Source organism: Balaenoptera acutorostrata, chromosome 11 (assembly GCF_949987535.1).
Source record: "Balaenoptera acutorostrata chromosome 11, mBalAcu1.1, whole genome shotgun sequence".
Taxonomy (NCBI): Eukaryota; Metazoa; Chordata; class Mammalia; order Artiodactyla; family Balaenopteridae; genus Balaenoptera; species Balaenoptera acutorostrata.
The window spans coordinates 3,842,897-3,861,211 of record NC_080074.1 but is presented as its reverse complement, the minus strand read 5'-3'; the positions used below and the strand labels follow the sequence as shown (position 1 = coordinate 3,861,211).

At 65.4% G+C, this 18,315-nt stretch overlaps 1 protein-coding gene across 1 annotated transcript; it reads left to right on the top strand.

The window, feature by feature from the left end:
* The first annotated feature begins 1 nt into the window (after nt 1).
* Nucleotides 2–12,796, top strand: LOC130709211 (uncharacterized). The gene is made up of 5 exons (XM_057556531.1): nt 2–249; nt 4,033–8,700; nt 10,219–10,274; nt 12,109–12,224; nt 12,709–12,796. The coding sequence occupies exons 2-5, from the start codon at nt 7,539–7,541 to the stop codon at nt 12,794–12,796; spliced, it is 1,422 nt and encodes a 473-aa protein (XP_057412514.1). The 5' UTR covers nt 2–249; nt 4,033–7,538.
* Nucleotides 12,797–18,315: the final 5,519 nt, after the last annotated feature.

Sequence of the window (18,315 nt, the reverse complement as noted above, 5' to 3'; positions counted from 1 at the left end):
CCTGGCCGGTAACGTCCCCCTGCGAGGCTCTGAGGGGCCCCTGAGCTGTGCTGGGCCTCGCGGAGTCTTAGGGCAGGGTGGGCCGGAGCCAGCAGGGTACAGATGCAGGGCGTGCACCCCGCACACACCCGGGGGCTCCTTCCCAAGACTTAACCAGCATCACTCTCTCCTCCCAGGTCTCACCCCTTCTTCCCGGCCACCCTGGTCCCTGGCTGACATCTGGAGCTTGGACGACTGGGCCACCCTCAGGTCAGCGCAGCGTTTCGAATGTTGAAAATCAGAGCTCCCCACCCCCTCCCTCCAGACGCCACCGTGGGCTGGGCATGCCTGAAAGGACACATGCACATGTGTCGCACACACATGTGCACACACGTGCACATGCCCACACGGCCTCCGGAGGATCGCTGGGCGGGTACTTCTCGCACATTTGCTCGGGCTCAGCTGTGGGCGCTCCCCCCGCGGCCCTGCCCTCCCACCAGCCTCCTTCTGCGGCCGAGGGACCAGGGTCAGTAGGGAGTCAGGGGCTCGCCCAGGTCTCACCCCAGGAAGCTGGACCCATGACGTCTTCCCGGCTCCCCCTGCACATAAGTTGAACGAAGCCCCCTTTGCAAGGAGGCAGCCGTCGCAGGGCTCCGTGGTGGGAGGGCTTGGGCCAAGCGCTGGGGACCAGTCACTACCGGGCAGAGCTCGGGGCCTCGGCAGGTGAGGAGGTCCCAGCCTGCCCCTCCGCCTCGTGCCCTGATGGGGCTGCGGTGCTCAGAGTCTGCTGGGCCCCCCGCCCACGCCCCGCCCCCGAGCGCCAGCCCGCCGGTGCAGACTGTCAGGCCCACTTGGCTGCTTGCAGCCTCCTGGGAAGTCTGTGGGGCCGTGAGGGTTGGGGCCAGACTGGCGGCGTCTCCCTCCCCTCTGTTGCCATGGCCAGGGGCAGGCCTGCCTCCCAGGGCTCTGTGGAGAGGACCTGGGACCCCTCTGCCATCTGGGTCTCATGTGTTTACAGGTCCAGCTTGCCCGCCAGACTCCGCAGACGCCGCCCCGGGGCTTTTGTGTCTGCACGCAGGGCATGCGCCAGCCGGTGCCCGAGGGTGGGGTGGGACGCGGGTAGGGAGGGGGGAGGTCCCCCCCCGGGGACATCAGGGACAGAGGGGAAAGGGGGACATGAGGGGGTATAGCATGGGAAAGGAAGAACAGAGCAGAGGCAGAGAGCAGGGCTTGGGCACAGGGAGAAAGGAGACCCAGCAGAGCAATCAGGGACTGACCGCGCGGCTGTGTCTGGGGAGACAGGGCCTGCCGGGCTCTGCCCAAGGCCGTCTAGCGCAGGTGCTTTCCTCGGCGCCCACCGGGAGATCCCCTCAATGTCCCACAGGCAGCAGCGGCAGCCTCCTGGGTCCAGATGAAACGTAGGCACTGAGAGGTGCATCCCTCACACGGGCTCGGGCACCCGAGCGTGAACCAGGGACCAAGCCCCAGGCCCTGACGGACACACGCAGGAGGCCACGAGGGCACGTGCCCAGGAGTGGGGAGGGGCTCCCAGGCCAGGGCGATGGTGGCTGTGTGAAGCGGCCGAGGTCCAGGACATACTGTGCGACGGATGGGAGATGGGGCCCATGCGCACAGTTGGGGCTCACTCAGGGCTCGTGCAGCACCAGAGGAACCACCAGGACAACCACACGGCCCGGTCACCGCGAGGCCGAGCCATGCCCGGGGCTGGTGGGGAGGGCCGCCCCTCCGTGTGTGCACACCGTCCTCGTTCCACCCGGGACCGTCCTGTGCATCCAGAAAGGGGAGCTCGGCGGCTGGGAGCAGCCCAGCTCCGGCCTCGTCTGGGGTTCTGGAGGTTCTGTGGGGGCCAGGCGAGCCCTTTGGGGTGCTGGCTTGGGCTGGGGAGCAGTGAAGTGTTAGGGGAACAGTGGCTTACTTGGTGGGGTTTGTTTTTGCACCGACTCGTAATTGTTCTCCTGTGAGCCCGCCCGGACTCGGCCCAGGACGGGAGAGGTCTGGGCCCGGGCGGCGCCCCGGCCTCTTTCCCTGCCCCGGTGCCCTGGTGCCTCACCCACGTTGGGCAGCAGACGGGAGCCCCGTGGGCCCAGTCAGCACCCCGTGCTGGCCAGTTTTCTGAAGGGAATGGTCCCTGTCCTTTCTGGCGCCCTGGGTTCCTGGGATAGAGGCTACCCTGTTCGTTCTTTAGGAGTTGGCACGAATGTGGGTTCATGGGAAATCAAGGCTTGGGCGGTGGGCCCATCGCCCCATGGCAGAGCCACATTCAGAAGCTGTATCTGCTGGGCCTAATACGGCCCCGTGTGTGTGGCCAGAGCCTGGAGAAGGGGCCCCACGGCGATGCCAAGACGTGACCCCCATCTGCTCTGCAGATGCACACGTGGTACCTAATATTTTCACCCGTGGACAAAGGGGGCCTCCAAGCCCAAGCCCAAAGGGGCAGGAGTTTGTTCTAACATCAAACATCCAAGTGTCCTTTATTTACCCAGACAGAAAAATTAAGGCCTTAAATACATGGCACTTGGTCTTTGTGGTCCCGGTGAGAATACTGACAAAACGCAAAAGGATGGCTTTTGCTCAGGGCTTACCTGTCGGCTCTGAGTAGTGCTCTCTGGCTGGGTGCAGTGGACCCTGGACGGGAGGAGGACGGGGGCAGGGATGCCCACCCTGAAAGCCACACCTGGACGAGGTGACTTTGATTGGTTGTCTCTTGCAAAGCACTTCCTGTCCTGTGGGCCGGGCCCTGAGCCCACGCTCTTCCCACGCAGGTCACAGTCTTCACGACAGCCCTGCCGACGGGCATCATTCAGTGCCACTCTCCTATGGGGGCTGAGGCTCAGGGAGGTCAAGGGCCAGCCCCAGGCCACTGAGCCAGGAGCGAGCTGCCCAACAGGGGAGGTGGAAACACCTCCGGGCTCTGGGAATGCGTGGCGCCCCTGAGGTGTTGGGGCTGCCACACCTCCTGAGAGGCCGCCTCCCTGGGGGGCAGGCTGAGCGGGGGCTGGGGGAGGGCTGGGATGGCCCCCGGCGTGGACCAGAGGGTTTATAAGGGGTCTCTCTGCTGGAGTGAAGCCAAGAGGCCCTCAGACCCAGTGACACCGGGGCTGCAGCCCGGGTCTCCTGCCCCGGCCTGAGCTCAGCTGGGTGCTTGCCGTCAGACGTTTCCCCTGTCGGAGGCCTTGTTCCCCAGACGTTACTGAGCTGGAAGCTCAGCTGTGTCCAGCCCTGGGTGGGGAGAGCAGGCTCCCACTGTGTCCCCCGGGCCCGGCTCTGAGCTGCCCTTCTCCAAGAACACTGTGCCCGCTCAGCCTGGCTGACCTGGGAGAACTGGGGAGCCAGAAGGCCCTTGGCCGTCACCCTGAGGAAGGGAAATTGAATGTCTCAGATGGGGGGCTCCCTGGGGTTACCCAGGGCAGGGGGCTCTGGTCTCTCCTAGTAGCTAGTAGCTGCGTGACCTCAGGCAGGTAGATGGAGACGTCTCTGGGTCTTCGTTCCCTCATTCCTGTAACGCCAGGGAGGACGATAACGCCTGTGCTGGCGGTGTGACCGTGGGGAAATAACTTAGCCTCTCTGCGTGCATTCCCTCACCCCCAGATCAGGCTGTAATGAGGACCGACGGAGCCTACCCAGTGCGACGGGCTCAGGTCAGCACGTGGAGCGTTCCAGGGGGCAGGGGGTTTGCCCTTCCCCAGTTTCCGACGGGGAGTGTGTGCCCAGGAAGTGCTACTACGTGTATTTGCAGCAATATTGGGCCAACAGGGATTCGAACCCCGAGCCCTGTGGCTGGGATGCTCGCTCTGCCCCACTGAGCTCCCCACCCCGTGGGGCAGCCCGCAAGGAGCAGCCGCTCCTGGGAGAGGTCTTGGGTGGACGGCTGGTTGGTTCGTGCCTGGGGAGTTGTCAGTACAACTGTGGTCTCACAAGCGAGGGGGCCAGCGGCTCCAGCGCCCCATGCCATGCTGTGTCACCAAGGCTCCCCCACCCTGTAGAAAAGGCACGGGCTCCCCGCTAATTCCACTCTCTTGTTCCTTGACCCAGGCCCCGCACCGGCTCCTGACCTGCCCGTCTCCGTCAAAGCGCAAGGCCCAGCCGTGCCCCCCGGTGCGTGAGTAGCGTCTCCGCTGACGGTTGCTTTTCAAGGGCCCCACTGCTGCCCGCGGCCAGGGCCAGTGCACGGCGACCCCCTGGGCCTGTCTACCCGTCTTTCAAGTGGGATTGGTCTTGATCCTGGGTTTTCGCCCTGCACAGGCTGGGAGGGGTGGCCGTGGCTGGACCCAGAGCATTGTCTCTGGTCTCCGCCTTACATCTGGGGCTCTGAGTGAGATGCTGTTTGTCTGCTGGGGCCGTGCGGAGGGGGCTCCCCAGAGGGGACGTGAGGCGGGCAAGCAGGACAGGAGGCTTGAGGCTTGGGAAGTGGCCGGTGCTGCAGGGGGTCGGCAGGGCTCCGGCCCTGCGTCCCTGGGGTGGGTCTTCCCCGTGTGCCTCGGCAGCCGCCCCTGTGCCCCCTGCACTGGACAGAAAGGAGGCGCCGGCCTGGACCACGGGGTGGGCTGTGCTGGGATGGCCCCAGAACACAGGACGGCGCCTCGGGCCACCTGGTCGGAGGCTGCCCCGCCCTCAGGCCAGTGAGGACACATACCCCGTCAGGCAGGAGGGCGTCAGGGCCGGAGCCTCGGGCATAAGCCTTCCTAGGGACCGCCCGGAGCCCCCCGAAGGGCTGACAGGGCTTCTGGCAAGCGGGTGACTGGCAGCTCGGGCGCGAGGACGGTTCTGAAGAGGGTGCTGCCTGCCCCTCTCCCTGGCCTGCCCTCCAGGCCGGGGCTGCTTCCCAGGCGGACTTCCGCATCCTGCCGGGCCGCCCTGCCCTCCTCGCCGCCTTTGTCTTCCCGGCGCCGTCCGCCCTCTTGTGTGCGAGGCTGAGGCCCGGCGCGGGGAGGGGACCGCTGCCCGCTGGCCCTGCGCGGCCTTGGCCGTGGCCACCCCGGGCTTGGCACCCGCCGACGTCTCGGTGAGGCGTCTGGGAGCCCCGACCCTGCCGCCCCAGACCTCCCCGCCAAGCGGGCGGAGACGCTGCAGACCACCCCCAGGAGAGCCGTTGTGAAAGCCGCACCCCCGGAGGGAGTCCCTGGCGGCCAGTGTGGACAGTTCTAGAAATGACGGGGCGAGGGGAGTGGGCCCCCGGACACACCGCGCACGGAGGCAGCCCCGGGCCTCTGCCGGCCTTCGCACCCCCTTTCCTGCCTGAGGGCCTCGGGGCTCCGGGCTGGGCTCCGGGGTTCACGGTGTTCAGTTGGGCTTCCAGTGGCCCCTGTCCTTAGGAAGCAGGGGCGGGGGCTTCCTGGGGGAGGCGGCGCTCTGCAGCTGCGCTTCCCCTGGGGCCTGGGCTGCGGATCGGGGTGCCTGCGCAGACCAGACCCCTGAGACCTCAGGCCCCCAGAGCGCCGGCCAGGCCGGGAGCACCATCCCCTCCGTCAGGGCGGAGCCCTCTGCCTCTTGCCGCGCCCGCTGCTCTTGAGCCGGCACGGCGTGAAGCAGCGCCGCCCGACAGCACCCGGAGATCGCAGGGGAAGCGGCGCGCGGAGCAGCCCCGGGGCGTCCAGGGAGCCTGGGCTGCGGGGCCTGGAGGGCGGTCGAGAGGAGACGCCGCTGCCCCAGGAGCCAGCGCAGGGCAGGGCCCTGCGACAAGGTCCTCCGAGGGCCGCCCGTGTTCGCAGAAACGTCCGCGTAAAGAAGCCGGGGCTTTGAGGAAAGTGCGTGGGTTCACAGGGACTGCGCCGGTTTCTCTGGCAGCATGGGGCGCGCCAGGTGGACTGGGGGCAAGTTCTGCCCTGTGTTCTCTGGGTGACCAAGGTCAGGTCCTCGCTGGACAGCACACGTGTAGAAGAGCGCACAGTAGGGCCTCAGGAGCGGCGGGGTGGCTTCCCCAGACACCTACGGCCCAGCCAAGCCTTCCAGGCTGGGACAGTCACGGGATGAGGCCCAGGTTTTTCCCAGACAGCCTCGCCTCGCAGTTCCCGGAGAGAACATTCCGTCACCATGAAGTGGGGTTTGCTCGGCTCCCCGGCCCCGGCCCCGGGAAACCCAGCCAAGGACAGGATGGTGTAATGCCCAGACCAGAGTCACGGGTCCACACGCCAGGCCAGGCCCAGAGCCTCCCGGGGGGCCAGGGGGCCCCGCAGCAGAAGGGCCCTCCTGAGGGGCTGCTGCCAGGTGGGGCTGCCCCAGAACGCGGTTTCACGCCGGGCATTTTTAATGTTGTGGTTGCATCTGGTCCCCCCTCCCTCCCTCCCTCTCCTCGCCTTGTGACCCGGAATGCGGCTTGCACTGAGAATATTTTCGGATAAATACACGCCTTTGAGGTTAAGACTGTTGCCTAATGGTTAAGCACCAGATGGACACACCCACAGGCTCAGAAGGGCTCTGCCTTCTGGCTTTTCCCTTTAGACTCTGAGCAAACCCTGCAGCGGTGAAGAGCAGCTTCCCCTGGTGATTCCCCCCCTCCCGCCACCGGGCACAGAGGCACCTGGACCTTCCTCCCGACAGCCCTGGCATCCTTGCCCTACTTTACAGAGGAAACGGCGGAGGCCAGAGGTGCTGATTAACTTTGCCCGAGGCCAATCGCTGGTTGGGGCCAAAGCAGGGGTCAGAACTGTGGCCTGGCAGCTCCCAGAACCATCTATCCCCACCCCCACCCCATGCTCATGGCCCCCGTGGGTGCAGGTATGTCTGCAGAGCAGGGCTGGATCCCGTTGCCTGGGCCATCCGGGCCTCCCCGGCCAGCACCAGGCCCCCAGCTTCCTGGATGCTAGGACTCTTGTGGGCTTTCAGACTCACACATCTGTGGGCAGTGACACTCGGCTCCAGGTACGTGTCTGGCCCCTTCCCTGGGGAGTGGACATTTCCCATGCCTGGCCACCTTCCACTTATGAGCTTGGAGCTCTCTGGGGACAGGAGAGCAGGGAGCCAAGGGCAGGGCACAGACTCCCGGGATGGGAGACCCCGACCCAGAGCACACGGGCATCTGTCTCGGGGAGGCTGGCAGGAAGGGAACCAACAAAAGAGCACCTTGGGCCCCTGGGAAGGAAGGCAGGCCTGGGGTGGACCCCAGGGGGCTGGGGCAGGGGCTCCTGTCTGGAGGCCCCACTTCCCCACCTGCGTGGCCTGCGCCGCCTAGAGGTGTGCAGGGCCATGGGAAGAGCCTGGGGTCAGAAATCTGGATTCCGGTTCTAGTTTTGCCCCTCTGTCTCTGAGGGGTGCTCTTGGGGGCAGTGAAGCCACTGGGCCCCGTGCTCAGCTGAGCTGTTGGAACCTGAGGCAAAAGGAGGAGTTAGTAACCATCCGTTGTGCCCTTATTTAAGTTTGATATTCTTATATCATGGGCCTTTTTGCAATTTTTTAAAATTTTATATTGAAATATTTGTCTTGATTCCTGAGTTTTGGTGGCCCATTCAGTGTGTGCCCGGCCCTGCCCGGGGCGTGATGGGCACACAGCCCCTGCCCGGCCCGAGCTGGCCTCTGCCCGGCGCGCACGTCTCGTTAACTTTATGGGCCGTGTTCGCAGGGAGACCCGGCCCCCGGATGCCACCCCCATGCCTTTTTCCCAGACTCCACTGTTGGCACGGCTTGCCGAGCAGAAACACCGGCCGCTTTATGGGGAGAAACCTAATCGGGGCAGCAGTGGGGGCCAGCCACGGGGGGGGTCCCGGCTCCCGGTGGCCCCAAGCCAAGCCCGAGGTGACTGCAGGGTGACACCGTCTGTCTGCCTCGCTCGCTCCAGACATCCGCCTGGCCCTGAAAAGGCCACCTGCCCACTGAGGCCTCCCACACACCTGTCCCCGGCTGGCCTGGCTCCTCCCAGCCCGGGCCTGCCCGGCGCCCTGCCCGCAGGCAGACACTGGGGACTGGGGCTGAGCCGGCGGTGGCAGATGGCCGGGCGACTGCCGACTGCTCGCTCCCCGCAGCCCTGCTCAGGGAGCCCTTTTCACGCCGCATTGCCTGCTCCTGCCACCATCCCGTCCAGGCTGACTGGGAAGGGTCCCTTTGGAGCTCGCAGACCCCTGCCATCCCGCCGGAAGAGGGGAGGTCTCTGCCGTCCCTCCCTGGGCCAAGACCCGTGGTCGCTTCTAGGACTGTGGGGCAGGAGGGCCAGCAAATCATGTCCCCTGACACATGGAATTGGGGCCACCTCCCAGCTCAGAAATGTCTCCACGATCAGGTCACAGACCCAGAAATGTCATTGCTCCTCCTTCCCCCCAAACCTGGGTTGCTGGCTAAAGAAAGAGCCAGGTTGTGTGGGAGCTGTGCCTTGGTGGATAAAGCCAGAGTTCAGGGGACCCTGCCGGGGGTACGGTATCTGCCTCCTGGTCACCTGGATAGGCTGTGAATGTGCAGGAGCCCGCCTGGCCCTCATGGAGAGAGGAAGTCCCCACCGTCCGTGGGCACCTTCACGGGCACCGCTCACGTCAGCTACATGCCTGCCGCGGGTCCGGGTGTCCAGGTGTGAGGCCTGGAGCCTAGGAGCGCAAGGCCCAGTCCCAGAACGAGGGCAGAGCGAGGATTCGTCTGGGCGCCACTGCCCTCCCCCGGCCTCCCGATGGGCAGTAAGAGAGGGGCACGTGTGTGGGGAGCACAGGGTCTTCATGGCAAGGAGAGGAACAATGGGGCGGTCCCTCCTGTCACAGGACAGGCCAGGGCAGGGGCCGAGAGGTGCGGGGAGCGGGGGGCGGCAGACGGGTGGGGAGGGTGGGGGAGGGCTGCCCAGGGCGTTTTTCTGCTCCGGGAGGCTGGAGGGGGACGTGAGGGGAGCCAGGCTGGGCGGGGCGCAGAGGCGCGGCAGCCCAGAGACGTGAGCCCTGGTGACGGACAGTCTGGCCTCTGGAGCGCTGAGGGAGAGGGGTCAGGACAGGACCACCGCAGCCAGATGGGCTACTCTTCCCGTCCCTGTTAGTGGCCGGGAACACTGAGGCTCAGTGGTTGGCCCGTGGCAGGGCTGGACAGACCCAAGTAGGTCTGGCTCCAAGTCCAGCGTCTCGGGCTCAGCCTCAGAGGCTCTGCAGCTGGCCAGCAGGCCGGCTGTGTGCTCGTCTTACACCCGTGTCCCTTCCTTGTGCTGGTCCCGGGAGGGCACCTGGCCGGAATGGGCCGGAGCCAGGCGGGGTTGCAGTTCACTGAGTGAGCGCCAGCTGAGGCCTCCGAGACTGGGTCCTGGGCGCCCCTTCCCCGGGGTTTCTGCTCTGGGACGATCCCAGGCCTCGCTTGCCCCGGGGCAGGAGCTTCAGCCTGTCGGGAGCCTCCTGTGAAGTGGGGAGTCTGGCTCCTCCTCCCGGGTCCCACTAAGTGCCAGGTGCCCAGGAGGTGGGCACACGTCCCTTCTCCCCTGGGCGCCCCACCCTCCTGGCCCCAGAGCGTCGGTGCGAGCCTGGTGGGGCGCTGGCCACGCAGCACGGGAGCGCCGGCGGCCCTGGCCGTTCAAGGACGAGGCCTGGGCCCTGTTCACCTCTGACCCAGCGTCGTCCCGCACAGGCAGCCGCAGGGGCCGTTCTCTCCAGGCCTCCGCACAGGGCGTGTCCCCAGGCGAGAGGCCGTGGTGAGACCGGCTGGGCTGAAGTGCGGGGCCTGGAGCAGGAGGCCCGGCGAGTCCGGGACGGAGGCACGGAGCAGCCGCCGGAGGGGCGTAGCTGCGGCTCTTCCAAACCTGACGCCTGTGACTCTCTTCTAAAACCCAAACAGGTCAAGAAGTAGCACTGAGATGGGAGCTTCCATCCGAGGCCAGCCTTACTCAACGGTGAGCTGAGCGTTAGGGCGGGGCCGTCCCCACTCGCGGGGGCACCTCACCGCCGCCCCACTCTTCCCAGCCCAGCCAGAGCCCACAGGAGGCCTCGCCCTGGGCCCCTCTGCAGGAGACAGGCCCACCCCTGGCCTCGGTGTGGGTGCACGGTGACCCCTGCTGAATGCCCAGAGGACTGTCACAGGACACACGACAGCACGGGTGACATCTGCAATGCACGCCCTTCCTACCATCCTTTCTCTGGGAAGTAGGGAGTCATGGGGGAGTTTATAATGGGGAGGGATGTGGTCAGAGCTGTGTCCCACGATGCACTTGTGGCCTCAGGCTGGACGTGGCCTGAAGGAGCCATGGTCTGCCGCAGGGTGTCTGGATGGAGGAAGAGCGCTGGGCCCTGTCTCCCTCTGCACCGTGAGGACCCGTCGCCCCCTTTTCTCCAGCCCTCCGCTGTGATCCTAATACACAGGCCGCTGCCATCGACCTGAGATGCACATGGGTGAGTCTGGCCTGGAACAGAAAGGCTGAATGAGGGGAACCAGTCACATCTGCTTCTCCTAGGCTGGGCTGGGGGTCCGGGGGTGATTGTGGTGACAGCCAGGGAGGACTGGGGGTGTGTGTGTGTCTGTCTGTCTCCCCCCTCTCTTTCCCTGCCTCTCCCTACCCCGTGGAGCCCAGCCCGGGGCTGGGCTGGGGCCCTCATGGGGTCAGCACTGCAGGCTCTGGAGCTGAAGCCCCGGCCCAGGGGAGGGCAGGCAGGTCTGAGTAGTGGTACACGCGTGGGTTCCAGCCCAGTGTTAACTACGGGTGGCCTGGCAGCCACTCGGATCCCCTGGGAGCAGCTGCTGCATGGACCCCGCCTCTCAGTGAGGAAGTCCAGGCCCACGAGGGCAGAAGAGGTGTCCGGAGAAGCACGGCGAGGAGGCCGGCCCGGCTTCGCAGCCAGCTCCACTTAATGGGCTGTCCTGCCCTGTGCCGCCCTCAGCCTGCTAGGGCCAGCGGTCAGAGCCAGGTGGTCCCTGCAGCCTGAGGCTGTTGGGGGTCTTGGGGGCTAAGTTGGGAGCCAGAGCCCGTGCTCAGGGGGCCTCCTCAGAGTCACTCTGAGACAGTCGGCAGCACCCGGGGCTGGGCGCCGTGTCCTCGGCCTCCCCAGCGATGAGGCTCACGGCAGCCGGTCACCCCACAGGGCGGCTGCACCAGGCTGCCCGTCCCCAAACCGAGCCAGAATCTGCCTGCCTGGACCACGCATCGTTGCCAGGATGGGGCTGTGTTGAAGGAAGGCCCTTAGTCACCCTCTCCTTGCCCCCCGTCCTAGGGGCTGGCTGGCTCTGCCTGGAGAGTCCTCAGGGACACCCTGGTCCTGTCCGCTAGCCAAGGAGTCCAAGTGGAGGCCGGGACACGGGACCTCGAGACCCTCTCGTGAAGATTTCCTTCTGGGACCTCAAGGACAGACAGGGTACCAGTGAGCACAGGCCAGCCAGGTCTTGGGGGGCAGGCAGGCTGCGTTGGGGTGTTACTGGCCCCACTCCCAGGTGACTGCACCTCAGTGTCCCGTGCTGGGTGTGGGCCCTGGTGTCCTCGTCACTAGCGGAGGGTTCTGGGACCATTTCGTGCCCCTCGGGGTTCAGGAAGCAGCAGCTGCCCTGTTTGTTGGGACTGGGCACGAGGCCCCCTCTGCAGTGGCGGGCAAGGCCACGCCGGGGAGAGCCCGAGAGCAAGCGCTGCCCCCTGCCGGGGGCCCATCCGAGCCTCAGCTTCCTCACTACGAAATGGCATCAGTGATCCTAGCTTCACCAGGCCTGCGAGGACCAAATGGCACAGACCAGCCTTTCCTGGGAGCCAGGTTCCCTGTTGGAAGGGAAGAATATTCTATAGCCTCTCCTGAGATGGGAAAAGCCCAGGTCACCCTGGATGGCGGGACCAGACCAACCAGAGCCCACGGGGGGGGAGTCCACACCTGTCCAGTGGGTGGAGGTGTGTCCTGGGGCAGCAGGGAGCCGGGGGTGGGCGGTGCTGTCAGAGTTGGGGGCCAGGTGGGCATGCGTAGCCCCTTTTGGACATGGGTTGGCCTCTAACAGATGACAGCCTTCCTCCCAGTGTCACCAGTGCAGGAGAAGTCCCTTGGGGACACCATGGCCACTCCTGTCCACTCCTGTCCAGATGGGAGTGATCCCATCACCTGTAACGCTTTCCCAAAAGCCACATTGCACTTCTCCCTCCCTCCCTCTTCCCTCTTTCCTTTCCCCTCCCTGGTTGGTGGTTTTCTCCTGTGGGGCTGCTCCCGGGGTATGCGGGCCCTCTGCTGACCCGCCTGCCAGTGTCCGTGCCCTTAGCGCCCCAGCGCAACCCTGACCCCCGTCCCCCTGCTGCTCTCCTCCTTCCCCCCTCCAGGAGATGCCTCTGGGAGCCACGACGTCCCTCCAGGCGCCAAGACTGACGGCCCTTTGGGGTGAGGTAGTAGGTTGTATAGTTTGGGGCTCTGCCCTGCTATGGGATAACTATACAATCTACTGTCTTTCCTGAAGTGGCTGTAATATCGACAGTGGACAGCATCCAGGACCCTGGCTGGTGGAGGGGGGTGCGGTGGGCAGGGGGTGGTGGGGACGCAGCCTCGGCAGGGTGGGCACAGTGGCTGCCGGGTGGTAAGAAGTCTGACGGGCCTAGGTTCCACTTGCTGTGTGACCTGGGGTGGGTCCCTTGACCTCTCTGGGCTTCAGTTTCCTCATCTGTGAAATGGGGCAGATGAGGGTTGAAGGCAGTACCGTGTGAAGTATCCAAGGAGGGCAGGGCTCAGAGTCGACCTTTCCCTCTCCCCACGCTGTGCTGAGAGCTGACGGACCCGACGGGCAGTTTGGGTAGCCGACCCCTCCCCCGTCCACATCCCCGTCCCCCGCATCAGGCTCTTGGGCATCAGGCTCTTGGGCGGCCCCCAGCCTGGACTTTGCCTCAGATGCATTCCTGTGGCCAGCACTGGGCACCAGGAGGAGTAGCCCCGGGCCCGAGGGGGACTGGGCCAACTGAGGCTTGGCTGGCGTTGCAGGGCAGCACCCCAGGGCAGCCCACGGGGTTGGCCTCGATCAGCACGTCCCCCGAGGCCACAGCCTGCCCAGCTCAGCGTCAGGCCTCTGGTCAGCGGAGGGACGGAGGCCAGGGCTCCCCTCTCCCAGGCAGGGAGTGAGAGGAATGTCCTCGAGCCCACGGCAGCCCTCGTGGGCATGAGCCCGCTCCACCCCCAGCAAGCGCAGCTGGACTGGCCAGCGTGGGGACCAAGGCGCCGTCTGCACGTCCCTCCTCCCCTGCGCCTGCCCAGCCCTCCAGCTCGGCTCTGGTGGCTGCAGACCACCAGGAGGGGCCGGGGCTGGGCCGGGGGCAGCGGCAGGACGGCGGACCCTCCCAAACCCGGGCACCGGCGGGGTGAGGTAGTAGGTTGTGTGGTTTCAGGGCAGTGATGTTGCCCCCTCGGAAGATAACTATACAACCTACTGCCTTCCCTGAGGGGCCCAGCGACGTCCCACGGGAGGGCCGCCCCCGCGCTCCGCAGGGGACGCGGCAGATGACTCGGGGGCCTGAGCCCAGGCCAGGCGGGTGGGAGGCTGCCGTGTGCACACCCGGATCTCAATAAAAGCTGCTGTCATGGGAATCTGGAGTCTGCCCGTTTGTTCTGGGAGCCCAGGGGCGGGGCGATGGAGGGCGTGCCTGTCGGTGTCGGGCGCGTCTGCCGTCGTCTGCCGTCTGCCGTGGGCGGCGTGGGCGTGGCCTGGTGGGGGAGCCGCCTCTGGGCCACCGGGGGTCACCGCACCCTAGTCTGCTGTCCCTGCAGTCTTAGGGCCTTCCTGATGGATTCAGCCCTGGACCCCGGACCCCAGCGCAGCCTGCACCCCAGTCACACCCGCTTTGCGCACACGCTGGGGGACCCAGGCCCCAGAGGCGTCACTCGGCCCGCACACTGGTGAAGAGGCCCCCTTGCAGGTGGCGCGGACCCCAGTCAGCAGCTCAGAGCACAGTCCAGGGCGCGGTCCCCGAGGCCACCCCAGACCCAGTGCTTGACCGGAGCCTGGAAGTTCCCGCCTGCCACGCGCAGCCCCCTTAGGACGGTGTCCGGGGTAGGCCTTATTTCGGGTGTCCATCCTGGGCTGACTGCCATCCCAAATGTTCACCCACGTTTCTGCCGGGGGTCTTAGGCTCTCGTGCTGGTGGCTGCTGAAGCCTGTCCCCACGGTCACAGCCTGGCTGTCAGAAGAGACCCATCCGTGTCTGACCCAGCGCCCAGAGCACCCTCCGGGGGAGGTGCTGCCACGGCTGCGTCCGCTCCCCGTCCCTGTGCCCACAGAGCGCAATGAGATGCCACCTGCCCCAGCTGGAGCCAGACCCCCCCCCCGTCACCCCACAACCCCCTGCAGAAGAGAACTCCAGGCTGGCTCTTGCCAACGACCCGGGTTACACAGAATGGAACACGACTGCAGCCTCCAAGTGCCCACCGCCTGAGGGGACAGACAGGGCTCGGACAGGTCCAGGTCCCAGGCAGTGGTCTGGGACAGGGACCCTGTGACAGAGGCCAGAGGAGGCTCCTGATGCAGCCAGGGTCCCGGAGGGAGGAGAGGTGGGCTGAGCTGGGCACCTCTCAGCCCTGAGTGCAGCAGCCTGAAGCTTTGGAGGGACCCTCCTCCCCTCCCACTATGATGACTGTCCCCAAGCTGCTATCTCTGCCCAAGCCCCCACCCATCGCAAGCCTCCTGCCTGGGTTCTGCAGGCCCACCCAGCCCGGCATGGCCACGCCTTTGCAGTCCAGCACCCCCTCCCCAACCTGACACCCATCCGTGGCCCACCTGCCCTTGAGGAGCTGCTGCTGCACCGTGGGTCAGGGGCCACGGGAGCCCAGATCAGGGGTCCCCAGGGGCAGGGAGAGCTTTCTAGAGCAGGGGCCATCTGAGCTGGGTCTTGATGGCTGTGTAGGAGTTTGCAGCTTGCAGTTTGCTGGCTGTGTAAGTCATAAAGAAGAGACCTTTGCAGTGGAGTGCCCCATCTTCTCCTCCCCCATCGTCCTCTGGGACCAAGGCAGGTGACAAACCTGGGCACTGTCCACCTGCTCTTCTTCGCCCTGTGGTCAGTCAGTGGCAGAATCTGGCCTATTGTGTCCCCTGGACATCATTTCTGTCCCTCACGTCTCTCCATCCCCACTCCCAATGCCAAACCTCAGAGCCTCTTGGAGCAGCCCCTCTTCCATTCTTCTGGGCACAAGGGGGCACTGGACCCCCCTGTGAGCGGACCTGCCCTCACACCTGTGTACACCCTCACCTGGACCCCTCCCCGCCCCTCCTGCTGATCATGGCTCTGAATGCACAGCCCCTCTCCTCTGAATCCCACAGCTCAGCACTGCCTTGGGCCACGGTAGCCCATGTCTATCTGAGCTGACCATGACCGTTTATACCCCGAGTTCAGCCTTTCCTCTGGCATTCCCACAGTGCCCAGCCCTGTAATCGGGCTCATGTCCTGGTGGGGAGCAGTCTGGACACACAGCAGCCACTGCCATGGTCAGTGCCATGATGGGGGCCACCCAGGGTCTAGAAGAGCCCCGAGGAGTCCTGGACCCAGCTCTGCAGTCAGGGAGTGGCTTCCTGGAGGCGGTGACACCTGGTTCACCCTGTGACCCTCTCCACCTTCCAGCCAACCAACTTCCAGCCTCTCCTCTGCCACCAACTGGCCGACCCTAGAGACCAACAGGACCCCAAATGTGGGCCCGAGGGGCATGGGGGCAGGGTGCTACCCATCATCTGGTCACCAGTGATGTGCGGAAGCAGTTTCATCCCAAAACAAACTGGACGAAGTCAGTATGGTCAAAGCAGCTAATTCGTTTGCGGGGCCCTGCGAGGCGGCAGAAAAGGCCCAGCTTTGGGGGCAGAGGCCTGGGGCAGTCGCTCTACTCATCAAGCCTCGATTTCCCCATCCTACGTCGTAGGGGGCTGTTGGATGTCAGGAGATAGCGGTTGAGAGAACTCAGCTGGGGGGCGGAGGGGTGTGTGGGAGGCACTGGGAGGGAACGCGAGAATGGCAGGGGAGCCGGCGCCAGACCTGAGCCCTGGCCCGAGGCTGGGCTCCTGGTGCCACCTGCTGCCTAGCCAGGGAGTGGCTCCTGGCTCGGCTTGGGCCCTGGGTCTGGTCAGCAGGTGAGCAGGGTGGAGAGCAGGCTGGGGGGCCCTGAGGGCTCGGCACGCCCAGACTGTGCGCTCCCCAGGCAGGCCAGGACCATGGTCAGAGATGTGGATGAGTCAACTTGAGAGCGGCTCAGCTCAAGACCAGGGGGCAAGCCAGGGTCCAAGACCTTGGAGGTGGTCCCTGTCCCCAGGCATGCAGAAGCCGGGCCCCCTCGGCCCCCTCCCAGCTGAGACGGGCCACCGAGGTGCCGCTGGTGTTCTGCAGGAGAGAGGTCTGCATGTCCCTGCTCCTCCGGGGAGGTGACTCGTCAGAGAGACTCGAGGGACTTCTGGGGTGTCCAAGGTGGGGCCTTTGAGAGGCCGTGGGCCTTAAGGTCCACAAGGGCCACCTTTGACCTTGGGCCCCTGGGGAGGGATGGCAGAGCCAGTCCAGCATCTAGACCCTACAGACCGGGGCTGAGCCAGGGCCCGCCTGGCCATGTGGGCACGGAGTGACCAGGCCGTCACCCAGGGCCAGGACTAGGGTGAGGTGGCAAAGGCCCAGCATCTCAGGGGCCCTCAGTCTCAGGGTGACATGGCACCTCCAGCTTGCCCATCAGCACGGTGGGCACAGAGCCAAGACCCACATACTATTAGGGGCCCATGAAGCAGTTTCGCTTCAGTTCCTTTCAAAGTTTGAAGGAAAAATGAATACAACAATATTGACTGTATATTATATGTAATATACAATATATGTAGCGAATGTATATAATAATTTGTGCTATATCACATACAGCATCCATAATAATGAAACTAGCTTGGATTGTATTCGTTTTTGCACCACCTGGTCATAAAACATGTTCTGTAATCTGTTTTATGGAAGAAGCACCCAGGAAGGCAGAGTGCCCCCAACTCCCACCCCACGAGTCAGCCTGGGCCCCGCCTACGAACGTGGCCACTGTCCTGCCGCCCTGAGAGGCTGAGCGCCTCCTTCAGTTCCGTGTCCTGGGAGCCTCACTGGCCCTGGGCCCAGCCCTGCTCTCATCCCCCTTAGTCCCCCCTTTCCTGGCCAGCCAGCGGGAGGCCTGGGCCACGGCCAGCTGGGCGGCCCCTGCCATCGGGCTCTGCGTTTCCCGACAGCGACACCGTGTGGCGGCAGCGGGAAGAGGCGGCCGTGAGCTCTGAGCCGCCGCCCCCGCCCGCAGCCAGGGCGGTGGAAGGGGATGACCCCTCCTGGGCCGGAAGCCTGGGGTTCAAGGTCAGCCCAGGGGAGGGGGCCCCAGGAGCGCTTCCTGCTCCTTTGGTGTGCGGGGCCTGAACTGCAGACTAATGACTGAGCGGCATTCACCCCGCACCCCCTGCCGGCTCCTCCACTCTCCGGGTGTACCCCTGCCATGGCCCCAGGTGACACAGCTGGCAACCTCCTGCTCACTGCCAGCACAACTGCCCCCCATCAGCGCCCCCTCCTCATGGCCACACCCACAGCAGACCCATGAGGACCAGGGCCCCCTGCCAGGGCTTTAGACCCACATCTGTCCCCAGGCACCGCCTGCTGGCCCGAGGCCAGGCTTTCTGCAGGAAGGGAGATGGTCCCCAAGCCTGGGAGGATGGGGCGCTGGGTAGTCTGGAAACCCCGAGCTGGGGGTGGCCCGGGCAGAGGAGCCCGAAGGGGAAGCTGGGGCCGCAGTGAAGGCCTCAGACACCAGGCGAAGAAGGCAGGGTCTCGCTCTTGCTGCGGGCCCGTGGCCGCCTGGCAGAGACTTCATGCCCATCAGTGTCATTTAGCAGAGATGGGTCTCCCTGATGTTGTCCCTCCTGGATCAGGCAGGGCCTGAGGGGCCAGGGTGGGCTGGGGGCCTGGGGACCTGGGGGCGTCCCCGTGTCAGCAGGCTAGAGGTGCTGAGCTCAGCCTGTTTCTCTCTAGAAGGGGAGGGGGCGGCACCAGCTTACACGTGTCAGACCTGGACAGCTGGAGGACTGAGATGGGCCAGGAGGGGAGGGCCTTCAGGCCTGGCCTGCTCAAGGGGCTCCAATCCCACCATAGCCCCAGCTGTTCCAGAGCCTGAGGCTGTCTCCTTCCCTCAGGCTTCCTGCTTGGTGGCCCAACTTCACCGTCCACACTGACAGCAGCAAGTGCCCCTGACCCTGAGGCTCCCGTAGCCTCCTGGGCTGCCCGTTGCAGAGGCGGCCCCAGCTGCTATGTGTCTACTTGGCCACCAGGACTCTGTGGAAGGGGTGACTTTTGCAGGGACAGCAGCAGAGGGCTCCAGCCATTGGTGTAAATAATCTTGAGTCAGCCCCCGCTGGGGCGCCGTGTGCCAGGGCGACGTCTCTGGTCCTCAGGGAGGGGCTGCTGTCCTGAGCCCATTTCATAAAGGTGGACGTTGAGGCTCGGAGAGACACAGTGAC

What these genes read in the sequence shown, in the direction of transcription:
- LOC130709211 (XM_057556531.1), top strand. Translation starts at nt 7,539, where the DNA reads ATGGGCCGTGTTCGCAGGGAGACCCGGCCCCCGGATGCCACCCCCATG. An exon ending in GCCAGGGCAGGGGCCGAGAG is followed by an intron (nt 8,701 to 10,218) that starts GTGCGGGGAGCG and finishes CCTTTTCTCCAG; the next exon opens with CCCTCCGCTGTGATCCTAAT. An exon ending in AAGACTGACGGCCCTTTGGG is followed by an intron (nt 12,225 to 12,708) that starts GTGAGGTAGTAG and finishes GGCGGCCCCCAG; the next exon opens with CCTGGACTTTGCCTCAGATG.